General features: G+C 37.8%; 1 protein-coding gene across 2 annotated transcripts in view; it reads left to right on the top strand.

The window, feature by feature from the left end:
• Window positions 1-14,709, top strand: part of SHPRH (SNF2 histone linker PHD RING helicase) — a 56,421-nt gene that overhangs the window by 30,521 nt on the left and 11,191 nt on the right. For both annotated transcript variants that reach the window (XM_016223948.2, XM_016223947.2), the window contains 9 exons: window positions 699-806; window positions 1,780-1,922; window positions 2,553-2,726; window positions 3,043-3,105; window positions 4,140-4,365; window positions 6,140-6,283; window positions 7,092-7,193; window positions 9,202-9,273; window positions 10,602-10,790. In XM_016223948.2, the coding sequence (XP_016079434.2) occupies window positions 699-806; window positions 1,780-1,922; window positions 2,553-2,726; window positions 3,043-3,105; window positions 4,140-4,365; window positions 6,140-6,283; window positions 7,092-7,193; window positions 9,202-9,273; window positions 10,602-10,790 (1,221 nt within the window). The remainder of the gene's footprint in view (window positions 1-698; window positions 807-1,779; window positions 1,923-2,552; window positions 2,727-3,042; window positions 3,106-4,139; window positions 4,366-6,139; window positions 6,284-7,091; window positions 7,194-9,201; window positions 9,274-10,601; window positions 10,791-14,709) is intronic.

The raw sequence follows: 14,709 nt of genomic DNA, 5'->3' as shown, positions 1-14,709 counted from the left end.
ATTCATCTGCTAGGACTGCCATAACAAAATACCACAGACGGGGGTCTTAAACAACAGAAATTTATTTCTCACAGTGCTGGAGACTGGCGGTCCAAGATCAAGATGTCAGCAGTGTTGGTTTCTCCTGAGGACTCTCCTTGGCTTGTGCATGGCTGCCCTCTCTCTCTGTCTTTACCTGGCCTTTTCTTTGCTTGCATTCAGTTGTGTCTCTGCTCTTTCAAGGAGACCAGTCATATTGGACTAGGACTTCACCCTTATGGTTTCATTTAACTACATTTACACATTCAGTCACCTCCTTTAAGGTCCCATCTCCAAATGTGGTCCCTTTTAGGGCTAGGGCTTCATCGTATGGATTTGGGGGGAACACAAGTCCGTCTATAACACCTGAGTTACTGTATATTCTCAAGTATTATTTCTAAACTGAAGTAAATTCTAAGAAATTTGTATCAATCAGATAAGAGATTAAACCCTTGGGATTTCTTGGATTTTGTGACTTAACTGCTAAATGTTCTCTTGAATGTATATCTTAGGAATTTGTGGTGTGGCTTTTATGTTCTTTACAGTATACTTGTAGAGTTTTATGCTTAAATTGAGTTAAGTAGCTTTAAATGTATAAGATAACCACATTGTTCTTGAAACATACTAAATTATTTTCTAGACCTGGAGTGAAAGTTATGCTGTTTGCTGTTTTAACACAGGCCAGACAGCTGAGGGAGCATTACATGAGCAAGTGTAACACGGAAGTTGCTGAAGCACAGCAAGCTTTGCTTCCTGTGCAGCAGACCATTCGCGAGCTCCAGAAAAAGGTACGTCCCCGAAGTGACTTCCTCACTTGGGTGTGTCTCCACGTAGCATTTTGGCTTTTGCTTTGTTGTCGGGAAAAACTTGAGCTCAGGTAGTCATCTTGGAATTCTGAGCTCCTACCACAGTGCCTGTCCCACAATAAAAGTTTATTTGCTGCTAGAAGTGTTTATTTACTGAATCAACGGATACATAGATAAATCACCTATTTTGAAGTTACTCTTTTTCATTTCTTTTTCACTATGCTGGGCTTCTTTTACCTTTGGCATATATAACAAGTTGTCTTTTGAAGAAAGTAAGACTTTCATATTCTTCTTTTACTCTCAGATGTATATATTGCCAAAGTCTTTTCCTTCAACATGTCAGAACATTAGAACCTCAGGTATTTTTCTTATGGAATGCAAGCCATTTGTCATTTCTAAAATTTCTCTTCTATGAAATCAGTAGCAAAGTCCAAAGAAGAGGGTGCACAAAATGCACTCTCATTTACTGTTTGACTTTTACCAGTTACTCCACATTTTATTCTTCCTAATTCATTAATTCCTTAATATTCAGACATATAATTTTGTTACTTGTCATAGACTATTCACTGAGTAGAATCTAGTTCAGTTATTTGAGTATTAGCATGATGTCTTTATATTAAGAAAGAAACCTGTTACCTTTCCAAATATATGGAGGAAGTATTGAATTTTTGTTGGGGGAAGTATTTTTTAGCATAGCTTTATTATACAAGTGTGCACAGTAAATTCTCATTCATCCAGAATAGTCAGGAAACAGGTGTTCTCTTTAATTACATTGTACAAAGTTGTACTCACCCATCCAATGTGGAGAATGTGTACTTGTCTCGCTGCTGTTGTAATTCCCTTTAGAGTAGCATTTATTGCTGCCTTTGACTTTTTCACAGCACCCTTCCATGGGATAGAAACACAGTGAGCACTACAACGATGTTAACTGATCAGCTCTTGTCTTTTTATACAGACTTGTTCTAATTCTCCTTGGTGGCTGAATGTGATCCACAGAGCAATAGAATTTTCTGTTGACGAGGAACTTGTTCAGAGAGTACGAAATGAAATAACCAGCAACTACAAGCAACAGACTAGCAAGCTTTCTATGTCAGAGAAGTAAGAAAATATTACAAAACAGAGTAACTCTATGAGTAGCCACCCCAGATATTCAAATCATTTGATATTAAGAGGTACAGTTAAATATAGGAACATATTGTGATTACGAACATCTGGGTTTTACAAAGTGCCTGATATATAGTAAATGCTTAATAAAATACACACAAACACACAGAAAGAGAGAAAGGGCAAGTCTTGTAACAAGTAGCAAACCTCTTGGCTATTTTTCTTTCTCCCCATTTTTCTGACTTTATCTCTCATTGTGCAGTCACCTCTCCACATAGAGCTAGGATGTCAGGAGGTACATCTGCAGTCAGTCAGCATTAAAAAGAAAGAATGTGGCAATCGTGATCTTTCAAAGACATCTAAGATGGAGACAGAAGATTTTGAGCACTGTTTTTTAGTTCCTGAGAACAGGAACTATCAGACTTTTTATAGTAGACCATCCAATATTATTATTCCTTGCCTACTAATAGGCACCGATAGAACACTCTCCTAAGGTGAACGCACTAAAGTGTGACTAGGTAAAATGTTGCAGTTTCTTTGTGTAACAACCGTTTTCTGAATTGGAAGAAATTGACCTACTATTCATTTCTTTGTGTTGTGTTTGGTGCTGGTGATGGGAATTAGATTCCGTGATTGCAGAGGTCTTCAGTTCTTACTAACAACACAAATGGAAGAACTAAATAAATTCCAGAAACTTGTAAGAGAGGCTGTAAAAAACCTGGAGGGACCTCCATCTCGTAACGTTATTGAGTCCGCAACAATCTGCCACCTTCGACCAGCCAGACTTCCTCTCAACTGGTAGGTACCAGGAGAAATCATTCGATGAAATGGCATCATTCTGTTAGGCTAGATTTCTTCTGAGCAAAGAAATAATGGTTCACAGAATAAAAGTTTTTCATTTGATTTCAGACAGAAGTAGAGGTGTATTATTAATCTAACTTTAAAAAACAAAAACCAGCAACTCTATAGGACAACATACTGAAAATTTTTTTTTCTGAAATGGCATATTTGTTGAAAAGAAAAAGTGAAGTATAAAATACTTATCCTTTCTTAGAAATTACCCAATTGCTGGTTGTGTTTGTGAATATTTCACTGACAGTTTCTTCTTTTACAGCTGTGTCTTTTGTAAGGCTGATGAATTGTTCACAGAGTATGAATCAAAGCTGTTTTCTCACACGTAAGTACTCTGATTATTTCACAGCAGGAAAATGAGACATTTACAAGACGATGTTTTAAATTAGAAGACTATATTTTCTTTACAGTAATCTTCCTTATGTATTTTTTTCTCTTATTAAATCAACTCATTAAATTTTGGCATTTGATCATTTAACATGCTCAGTTTGACTGATGCAGAAGTTTACCCCCAAATGCTCATGTCATGTAGTAATGTCTAACTGATAGATAGTTTAGAAGAGTAACAGACTCTCAAGTCCAGCAGATTTCAACTCAAGTCCCTGCCCACTTTTGTGAGCAAATTACTTCTCTAAACCTCAGTGTCATTTGTGAAATGCATATAATAACACTTTCCTCATTGAGGTTTTTTTGGATATTAAATAAGAAAATGCACATAATTGCTTAGCAGTGTTTGATACATGGTTAGTGTCCTGTAAAACATGAGCTCATTATTAATACACTTTCTCCAACGCAAGTTTAAAATCTTTATCCTGTGCAAAGAATTAAGCTACTTAGTAAGTGCATATAGGCATGACCTTAGCAACATTATTTGTATCTTACAAAATGGAAGTGGAGAAAGCACTAAAATCGGATGGCCTCAGAAAAGAGAAATTGACAGTGTACTTTGAGATTAGCTTGTTTTTGGAGTTGTTTCTTCTCTCTCTCTCTCTCTCTCTCTCTCTCTCTCTCTGTGTGTGTGTGTGTGTCTGTCTGTCTGTGTGTGTGTCTGTGTGTGCATGGTTGATGGTGGTAGTTTGTTTTTTGTATCATTTTAATTCTCAGAGTAAGATTTCAGCCTGGATTTTGTAGCCATTTATTATGCCAGATGGCTCTCAAGAAACACTGGTCAAATTTATGATGCCTCAAGCATTTTTCCCCCAAAGACTTGCAAGCATGATCATGTAGGCATGACATTAAAAATTGTTGAAATTTTCATTACTGACCTTGTTTTTCTGTTGGCTTTGCCAGTATGACTTTTTTACAGTTATTTTTACCCATTAACAGTAGTTACTGTTATTTTGTTCTGTGTGTCTTTAGAGTCAAAGGCCAGACTGCAATATTTGAGGAGATGATAGAAGATGAAGAAGGACTGGTGGATGATCGAGCACCTACCACCAGCCGGGGTCTGTGGGCAATAAGTGAGACAGAACGATCTATGAAAGCTCTACTGTCGTTTGCAAAATCACATAGATTTGATATTGAATTCATTGATGAAGGAAGTATTTCAATGGATCTCTTTGAAGCTTGGAAAAAGGAATATAAGGTCCAGTATTTTCAAACTTCCTTTCAATATTAAAAGTGCTCTTTTGCATTAATTTTAATTGCTACTTTTCTCTTTCTTTCTTTAGTTTTTAAAAATTTGCTTAGAGACTTGAGGTGTTATAATTTCTCTTTTCCTAAAATGTAGTGATTATAATGATGAAAAATACACTAATACTGAACAAATAAGGAACTTCTATTTCTTAAATTACCAAAAGAAAATCATTATTAAAATTAAAATATATGAAAGCTTTTATTTAGCTGTGAAAATGGTCATTCGGTTCTCAGCTTGACCTTACACGGCTGTTGGGTGGAATTAGAGGAGGGATTGTTTTCATTTCTTGTTTTGTTTTGCTCTTGTTCTGTGAATAACAACCAACCATCAGTGACCTCAAATGAAGACTGGAGAACACGGTAAGTATTTCTCAATATGTAGACTGGGAACCATGGCAATTAAAATGCACAGAGTGCCCCTGCACATTAATAATTCAGTCATTTCGTCTTGTTGTAACTCAGACATTGAGGTGAGATTCCAGAATTCATTAGTTTTGAATTTTTCTTTGTATTTGGATTTGATAATCCATTATCCTACTTTGCAGGGATGATGGGTAAGGCAGTGAAAGAAGTGTTTTATTTATATGTTATAATTCATTTAATACATTTTTAAATCTAAAGTTCTTGCCTTTTAAAGCAGGATAAAAATATGTCCAGAAAAAGGAGGCATGCTGTCATATCAATTCATGTGTGTGATAAATTGGGGAAAGGTACTTTCATACTTTTATAGATTGAAGTCATTGGTTCATAATTTTTTTTTTTTTTTGCATTACTGTTTTAATGTAAAAGCACATTAACACAGTTAATTACAGCAAGCCATGGAAGAAGATGGTGCCGTGTCCACTTGACCCTACCTTCTTCCTTTGGGCTCAGTTTTGCCACTTGCTCTGTATCGGGAAAGCTTATTATGTAATTCTCACAGAACTTTGTGCCTTTTTCTCCATAACATTGCAGACTAAACCCTTTTACAGTGATGGGAAAGAATGAGCTACTGCTACACACATCAGTCAGGACCTCCCTCAACGAATAATGTTAGTGAAGAAAGCATATCAAAAGTTTTATAATAATTGATGCCATGTCTATAAATTTCAGAAACATATATCCAGGTTAATAAGGATGTGTAGATTAGTATATGTCAATGAAAAGTATGGAATAATAAGTCCAACTCAGAATAATGGTTACTCCATTTGGGGGGCGGGTTGAAGGAAGAGTGTATGAGGACAGAGTGATACATTTAAGAGGGAACACAGAGGCTTTCTAAGAAATTGATACTGTTCTCTTTCCTAAATCGGATGGTAGAACTCACTTGTGTATTTAATATTCTCATTATCATATATACATATTATTTTTAATATGTGAAACATTTTAGAATAAATAATATTTCTTTAAAAAATAAAGCAGAGATTCCACCTAGTATACAAGCCTAGTATTGAGCTATAAAGGTCTTTGGTCCTACCAAGAAATCTTTGGCTATTCTGTTCTTAAGAATGTAAAGAGGCAATACTCTGCAGTGTCCTACGGAGATTTCCAGTTGTATTTTCTCCTCCTAAAAATAGCCCAAGAACTGCTTTTACCTTAGACACGTAGTGAAAAAATGTATATGTCATAAGACCTCTCTCAAGACTTTTGACCAAGGCACATCTTGGCGGTTTTAACCAATTTATTTCTTTAACCAGCTTTAATTCTGTGCTTTGACAATGTCTTTGTCTCTTCTGTTCCTCCAGTTGCTTCATGAATATTGGATGGCTCTGAGGAATCGTGTGTCTGCTGTTGATGAACTTGCAATGGCTACAGAGCGTCTAAGAGTTCGTCATCCCGGGGAGCCAAAGCCCAACCCACCTGTCCTTCACATCATTGAACCACATGAGGTAACTTGCAAGTAAACCACAGAAAAGAGCACAGCAAATAGGTATCACAAAAACTCCAAGATTCATGAAAGAGAGGGCAGTGAACTCTTCAATAAGTATGTATTTAATCTCTTATTTTTATTAATATGTTTTTATTGATTTTAGAGTGAGGGGAAGGAGAGGGATAGAGAGAAGCAGCGATCACCTGCCTACTGCACGCCCTCTACTGGGGATTGAGCCCGCAACCTGGGCATGTGTCCTGACCGGATGACCTCTTGGTTCATGGTTCGATGCTCAACAACTGAGCCACCCCAGCTGGGCAATTCCTCTTATTTTTATATTCCTTTTTTGTCAATTATATTCTACTGAGAGAGGTCATAGAGAAGATGGGGGCATGGAGGTTCTTCTCTGGATTTCTTAAAATCACTCTGGCCAGAGTAGCATATCATTTCATTTTTCTTTATCCCATGGATGTACTACTGAAAAATGGTACACACATAGAATTTTCTTTTTTTGTGTGTTTTTTTTTTTAATCCAATTTCAAGCGTATAGGAGAGCTTCCTATTTAAAACATTCTACATTGAGTTTTAGGCAATATATATATATATATATATATATATATATATATATATATATATATATATATATGCATTTTTTTTTTGAAATATATTATCTAGTATCCATTTTGCAAATTCAAGTTTTCACATGTAAATGAGTTTCCTTAAAAGAGGACACATTTATATTATTGAGGAAGAATTATACATGTTTCATATAATTTTACCATCAGCCTGAGAGAGAATAAAGTTATTTCATGTTTGTTTGTTTTTAGGTAGAGCAAAATCGGATAAAGCTACTAAATGATAAAGCTGTTGCTACATCACAGCTTCAGAAAAAACTTGGGCAGCTTCTTTACCTAACTAACTTGGAGAAGGTATTGTTTTATAAGATGCTACTTTTTCCTATTCTGTACTTATCAATAAACCACATTAGTGACTCTTTCCATTTAAACTTAGTCCCATAATGATATAGGGGTTTTTTAAATCAATGTTTTATTTGTTTTTGTTAGTATTTGAGTCAGAATGCTAGCTACATCTACAATAGCTACACACACACAAAAGAAGATGATTATCTGTAGAAAGCATATTACACAGATAATATAAAGATGTGCACTATACAGTATAGAACAGTGTAAAGTATAAATTATGGGTTATTCTCATGACATGACTGAGTATTTTAAATGGTGTTTTCAGTGAATAAGTAAAATAAAATGCTCATGTCAGAAAGGTGAGATGAAAAATATAACTAAAATTACAAAGGGAATATAATCCCAATTTTTTGTGATCATGTTTATTTGAAATAAAAGATAATGAACCTATCAAATTTTTAAAATAATTAATTTTTCTGGCAGTCAACAAATATATATTGAGCACCTGCCATGTACATGCATTGTACTAGAAGTTTGAGATAGACAGATTTGGTCCCTGGTCTCAAGGGATTTTGAGATTTGTTGTGGACATATCATAGGCACTAGATCAAGCAGTGATTAATAAGATGTTAGTGTTTTAACCAAACTTGAGAGATTAAATGTAAATAAATCACGTAGAGCAGAATGGTCTTCATTTAATGTACTACAGGCTTGAGGATTAACATGTTATATTGTTAATCAGCTTTTTTCACTGTTAGATACTGGTAAAGTTCCAGTGAGATTCCAAAGAACAAAGGTCTCCAGAAGAAATTTTCTGAATAATTCTAGGCAACCGCATAGACTCTTTTATAAAGAGTCTACTACTTGTTGAGGAGTTCTACTACTTTATAGGAGAAGCAGGTAATGACGAGCCATCGTCTGTAGTCACCAAGATGTGAAAACAACGTAAGTGTCCACTGACAGATGAATAGATAAGAAGGTGGAGTATTATTCAGCCATAAAAAAGAATGAAATCTTGCCATTTGCAACAGCATAGATGGACTTTGAGGGCATTATGCTAAGTAAAGTAAGACAGAAAAAGACAAATACTATATGATCTCAATTTTATGTGGAATCTAATAAAATAAAACAAAAAAAAACACACCAAAAAACCCAGAATATCAAGCTTGTAGATACAGACAGCTGATTGAAGGTTGCCAGAGATGGCAGTTATGGAGATGGGTGAAAGAAATGGATGAAGGGAGTCAAAAGATACAAACTTCCAGTTATAAAATAAATAAGTGCTAGGGATAACCACATGGTGACTGTAGTTGATACTGTATTGTATATTTAAAAGTTGCTAAGAGAATCAAGGATAATCAAGAACAATTTTTTTAAAACTACTTGGTTAGTGAAACCACAGACTTAAAAACTTTAGTGATCCTTTATGTTTTCTTCATTTTGAAAACCTGCCCATTTGATGACTTTTTTTGAAGCTGTTAATTTTTGAAATAGTTTTAAGGAGATTTTGAAAAGCTATTATACTTCAACATAATTCCCAGGCATAGTTAGGTCTCAGATCAATAATATTTCTAGCTTCTAGTTATTTGCTTTGCCTTAATGAGTTTAGAAAAAGGATTCTGAGAAAAGAAACCAGTATTAATAAGGAGTTATGGAAATAAATGCTGCCTCTTCCCATGTCTGTGAGCCCATGCTAAACAGACATATGAAATATGTAATTTCTTTATAACAGAATCTAGCTTGAAAGTAAAACTTGAGACTTTAGCTAATTATATTTTTCTTCTCATTTTGCCTTCTATGGTAATCACAACTACAGTAATATAATTTTAACAAACTATAATAAAATTGTTTCCATTCTTTTGTTCACTTCCTAAATAAATGTTATTTGTAAATCCCAGGAATGATAGTGTTAGGTAATAATATGTAAATTATTACTTCAATAAATGAGTTGTAAAACATGTATCCCATTTTAAAATGTAACTAACATAGTTTTAAATTCCTCTCTCTTGGATAGTCTCAAGACAAAACGTCAGGCGGTGTTAATCCTGAACCTTGTCCAATCTGTGCCCGGCAGCTGGGAAAACAGGTGAAATTATAATAAACATCACATGCGTTTATAGAACACTTCACAGTTTTCGAAGGCATTGCTATTTGTCTATTCTTCTGTTTAGGCCACTTCCGTCAACTTCCTGTCGCTCCTCATGCTCTGGTGCCAGATGACTCTGGTTCCTCCTACGTTGCAGATGGACCTGTCTTGCCCCTCAGCTTGTCCATTCTGAGCTCTCACAATCTGCACAAGTCCTCTCACATAGAGGAAGTGCCCTTCATCCCCCGTGGCACTAAAGGTACACAGGGTACAGAACAGTGCTGCCCTGTCTACAGAAATGCCACTGAAACAGTGCTTTCATCTTCCTGCACCCTCCACTCCTGGGGACTCGGGCACAGTCCTTGAGCGCAGCGGTGCAGCTGGAGAGCAGCACGAACTGCATCCAGGAAAGCCCTGAGTACCCCTCCTTCCCAGTCAATGTTTTAGAACAGCTTAGAGAGCGCATTTTCCCTGCCTTTAGTGTGGGTTCTTTCCCAAGGAGCTTTTTAGTCCATCCTGCAAAGTACCTGGGGAAGGCCCAGCCACACACCATCTTTCCATTCAAGTTCATACACATCATAGCTTAGGGCTTAGGAGCCCGTCACTCACAGCACCATTCTGTTCTTCTCATTATTGTTGGTTCTTATCAGGCGAAAAGCTTAAATAATTAGCATACGATGTCAGAGCTTTTAGAACTGACAGCTCGATTAAAACTAATGCTCTTCTACACTCCCCCAACTGCCAAAAAGGGAAGGAGTCCCTATAATATGCTCCAGAAAAGATTATTGTGCCTTTCTTGAAATATAAGGGGGTTTTCAAAAATATATTTTTCGGTATATTGGGGATTTTTTTTTCATGTATCCAGTACCACTTTTAAAATAAATCTGAGATACTAGACCATCTTATTTTCTATATAATAAATGCTTTAACATGTGAAAACGTCAGTCTGTTTAAAAGTTGTATGGACTATATTGAGTATGATATTACCTCCAGATTAACATTGTTCGTAGACCCTGTATTGTATCTGCCTTAGGGTGCTGAAGGGGTGACACGCATTCTTCCTAGACTGAAATGAGAACACCAACTTCTTACCAGATAACAGTGTGCTCACTGGTAGGGTGAGCAGAAGTAAAGACTGAAAGCTTATTCTGACTGACTTAAAAGATAGTTCGTTTAAGTGTACAAGTTAGCTTTTATGACTTAAAGTATATTAATATCATGAAGTATTTAGGAAGTGAAGTTATGACTCCTCCTTTTAACGTATGTGTGCATTGAACAGCATCTTTGGTAGCATCTCCCTGAGGCATGGTCTGTATTTTCTTTTCCAGTGGGCCGTCCTGACCTGTGGGCACTGTTTCTGTAATGAATGCACTTCAATTATTATTGAACAGTACAGCGTAGGCTCCCACAGAAGCTCCATTAAGTGTGCCATCTGCCGCCAGAACACATCTCACAAAGAAATCTCCTACGTCTTTACCTCAGAGAGAGCCAGCCAGGAGGAAGACATCCCTGTGAAGGTGAAGTAGGTTAAGAACACATAGACACATAAGGCAACGGGAAAATCAAATCACACTAAGGATGTGAATGTGTAGACACCGCTGTTGTCTGTGTCTGTGGACATGCTGCCCTAAAGGCTGGGCTTCTCCATCTACCCTCTCCTGTGGGGGGAGCACCGCCCAAGAACGCCCTCTCCATCACGGTCAGCAGGAGGCATGCCCACCGTGGCTGAAAGCACCTTCTGGGAAGTCCAGTTCCCTGGTATTTTCTGTCTACTACACATAGAGCTCTGGTTAAATTAGAGGTTTATTCAAAGACAGCTCTCTCCTCATTCCTTCATTTAGCCCTGGATATCAGGAAAAGAGGGTGTGCCCAACCGAGCCGGAGGAGGAGATGGATCGGTTACTGATGTTAGTGCTCTTTCCGACGGCATGGATTGCTACTTCAGGGTGCGGCCTAACCTTGGTTTTATCTTCCTAAGTTTTCGCCCATGCTTCATTCTGAATTTTAAGAGAGTAACTATAATTTGAAATCCAAACAGGATCTGTAATTGGACGTTCTGTCTGAGGGACATTTATGAATGCCTGTACTAGACTCTTTTTTTAATTTTTTTTTAAACATGGTTTTTGCCCCCTAATCAAACTTAGATGAAGGACAGATAAATGCACAAATGTAGCATGGGCCAGACAGAGTAGTCCAGAGAATGGTGGAGCGCACTCTTAAGCAAGAGGTGATAGAGTTTTTTTCCTTAATTCCTTCTCCTCTGGGCTCTTGATGTTCTCTTACTTATCTTTAAGGATTGTATTTTGGGCTAGAATTATCAACTACATGTTGAAATTGCCACTTAGGCAGTTTCAATTAAGATGTTAGAATTTGAGGCATTTGTTAGGATGCCCCCTCCCAAAAACACTATACTTGAATTAAAGAATATCTAATTGCTGTTTATTCCTACTGTTATTTGAGTAAAAACTGAAAATATCAGCCACATTGCTTTCTAGAAAATAATAGAGAAAATTTGTAGACCAGTTTAGGAGCAGTAGTCGTGGTGACTTTGATCACATTGGTGGCAGTGGAGGTGGAAAGAAGTGGATGTACCTAAGGGAGATTTTGGGTAAAGTTGATTAGTAAGATAGAATGTTGTAGGGGTTGATGAGATTTCATAGGTGACCCCTTGGTTTCTGATGTGAAAAATCAGGTGGAAAATGGAGCAGTTACTATATTAAGGTATTTGGAAGAGGAGTACATTTAGACATACTATCTTTGATGTGCCTAAGACATTCAAGTACAACTACCCAGCAAAATGGAGTTGGTGATAAAAAAAAAATTCAGTCATTGGCATGAGTGATCTTTGCAGCCAGGAGAGTGAATGAAATCACCTAAGGAAAGGAACATAGAACTCAGCTTTAGATCAGGTCCTGCGGAACTCCACAGCTTTTTAAAGCGGGATAAAGGGAGCAGAGCTGAGAAAGCAGACCAAGAAGGAGCAACTAGAGACCTAGGCAGTCCAGGAGAGTGTGCTGGTAACAGAGGCCACAGAAACTGCTTCAGTAAGGAGGCAGTTATCAGCGCTGCCCAGTGCTGCTGAAGGTGATGCTGTGGTGGCTCAGTCACAGTATGGACTGCTGCTGCTGCTGAGTGTCGTGATGGAGCCCTTTGAATGGCAAAGTAGAGGCTGAAAGCAGGTGGGTGCGGAAGGAGGAGTGACCAGGAAGTGAGTAAGTGGGAAGGGGAAGTGCCGGCTCCTTCGCCGATTCAGCTGCGAGGTGGAAGGATGCGAGTTGTGACCAGAAGCAGGCATGAAGTGAAGAAAGACTTTGTGTTGTTTTTTATTTTGTTTAAGGGAAAAGATTCTTGAGCATGTTTAATCTCTAGTAAAGAAGGACAGACTGAAGATGTAGGTGAGAGAAGGGATAATCTGTAATATAAGTGTCTTGAAAAGACAAGGGAGAGTGTTGATGTAAAGAGAGAAAGTAGAGATCTTACTGAAATCAAATAACAGGTGTAGGCTGGGCTATCGAGCAACAAGCGCTCAGGGCAGGAGTTCTTATCAGAGAATAGGCGCTCTTAATTGGTCCTTTTCATAAGAAGAGAGGTATTCACTTCAGATATGACGAGAAGCGGGTGGCCCACGTGAGGTGAACGAGAAAAGGTTCTATAAGATGAAGGGTGAGACCCAAATGTTGAATGGGTTGTCCCGGTGGGCAGTACACAATGTCTAGAGTCGGTTATGCTTCATCCTACTCACCACACGAAGAACTGCTTTCCTCCTCATAAACGGTCTTTCTTAGCCCTTTCTTCTTTCTCTTTCTCTTCCTCTGGCCTCGGGCATCCCAAGGGCCACAGGTGGCATTCGTGGCTAAGAAGGGCTGCTGACTCGTAGACGAAAGCATTCCCAGTGCAGGGTGCAGCATACGACAGAACTGCTGTGTCAGGCCCAATGCGCCCAGGTTTAGGAAGCGATCGCTCCGGCTACCAGTAAACAGTACAGCCTCTGTGAAACGGAGGCATTGAGCCCATCAGGCCTAACACCTGTTCATCCTGTGGCAGCTTCCCTAGACCCCAGGAGAGAGACTAGGACAGTTCATTTGTTGTCCTGTTGCGACGGCGATATCAGTGTACTGCTATGTTTATTATACTCTAATTTTTCTATATTCCATGAGTTTTGATGAACACATGAATTAATTGAAGCATCTTGTAAAAAATTATAAGACTAAGAATTTACTAAAGTTAATCTTTTGTTATAGATGCGTATATGCTTGTATTTCCTTCTTGTTAAGTACATGACTGAATATTGCACCTATCACGCAAGCAAGTTTTACCCCTCTTCCACATTCTCACCTTGCTTCTCGCTGCCGTTTGTCACCATTTGTGTCTTCCACTTCTGCCTTCTGCCCCCTGTCCCTTTTCTTGCTTCTGGCAGGTGTCTGCCCTGGTGTCTGCCACTTCGCCTTGAAGCATCTGCTTATTGTTTTCTCAGACTCTCACTGGACTCCTCTGACTATCTAGGACTCTCCCATGAAATGGCCACATCATCTAGCTTGGAGTTGAGGGTGATCAGATATAAAATAAAGGTGGCTCTATGTGAATAATGTTGAAATTTTGTAAATATTAGTTCAAACTATTCCTAAACCTAGGTGTTCTTGTTATTATTGATCATCAAGTCCTTGATCTTTATTAAACAATCCTGAGAAGTAATTTTTTATTTCATTACAGTTTTTATATTATCTAAAATGTTTATTTCACCATAAGTCAATAGTTGACACTCTTGGACATAATTAACAATGTAATATAATATCACATATAGTGCTTTATATAGCTGATCTCAGATAATAGATATTTAGAGAACATATAAATAGCATTAAATAACATGACATTTTTTCTACTGGTATTTCACAATGTAAGGGCTTTTGCTAGTTGACCACAGATATAAACTGAGTACCGAGATCACAGTGTTCTCTTCAGTGAATGCATTTAAGTCAAACACTGTATCTGCCCCGACAACAGTGTGACAGTATTCCTAAATGACCCTTGGAACCTACTGGACATTTCACAAAGTAAACAAAATTCCCCTTGCAAGTTCTGACAACTGCCAGGCGTTTTGGATGCTGAAGTAGGCCTCTTGGCAGAACATAAGCCCCACGTGGCATGTTCCCTGTGTCCTAAGTTTGGCTAGGTTTCATGCAAAGCATTTTTGTCAGTGGAAACCCTGACCCTATAATGGACAAGGTTTTTATGTCATGAGAAGTTTCTATCCAGGAGGAAATATACTACATGGATATAGAGACCACAAAGCCACTGCCTTCCTACCATCTACACACATGCAGTGTTCTTCTTCTCAAACATTTGAGTGTCTCATAATTACCTGGCCTGCTTTTTAGAATACTTTTTTCTCAAGCCCCATTCCCATAGATTTTGACTTAGATATGGGATCATTTTTAA

The sequence above is a fragment of the Miniopterus natalensis genome, chromosome 5, assembly GCF_054644295.1.
Source record: "Miniopterus natalensis isolate mMinNat1 chromosome 5, mMinNat1.hap1, whole genome shotgun sequence".
NCBI classification, from domain to species: Eukaryota; Metazoa; Chordata; class Mammalia; order Chiroptera; family Miniopteridae; genus Miniopterus; species Miniopterus natalensis.
Note: the sequence above shows the minus strand (reverse complement) of the source record. Positions and strands in the feature narration are given on the sequence as shown.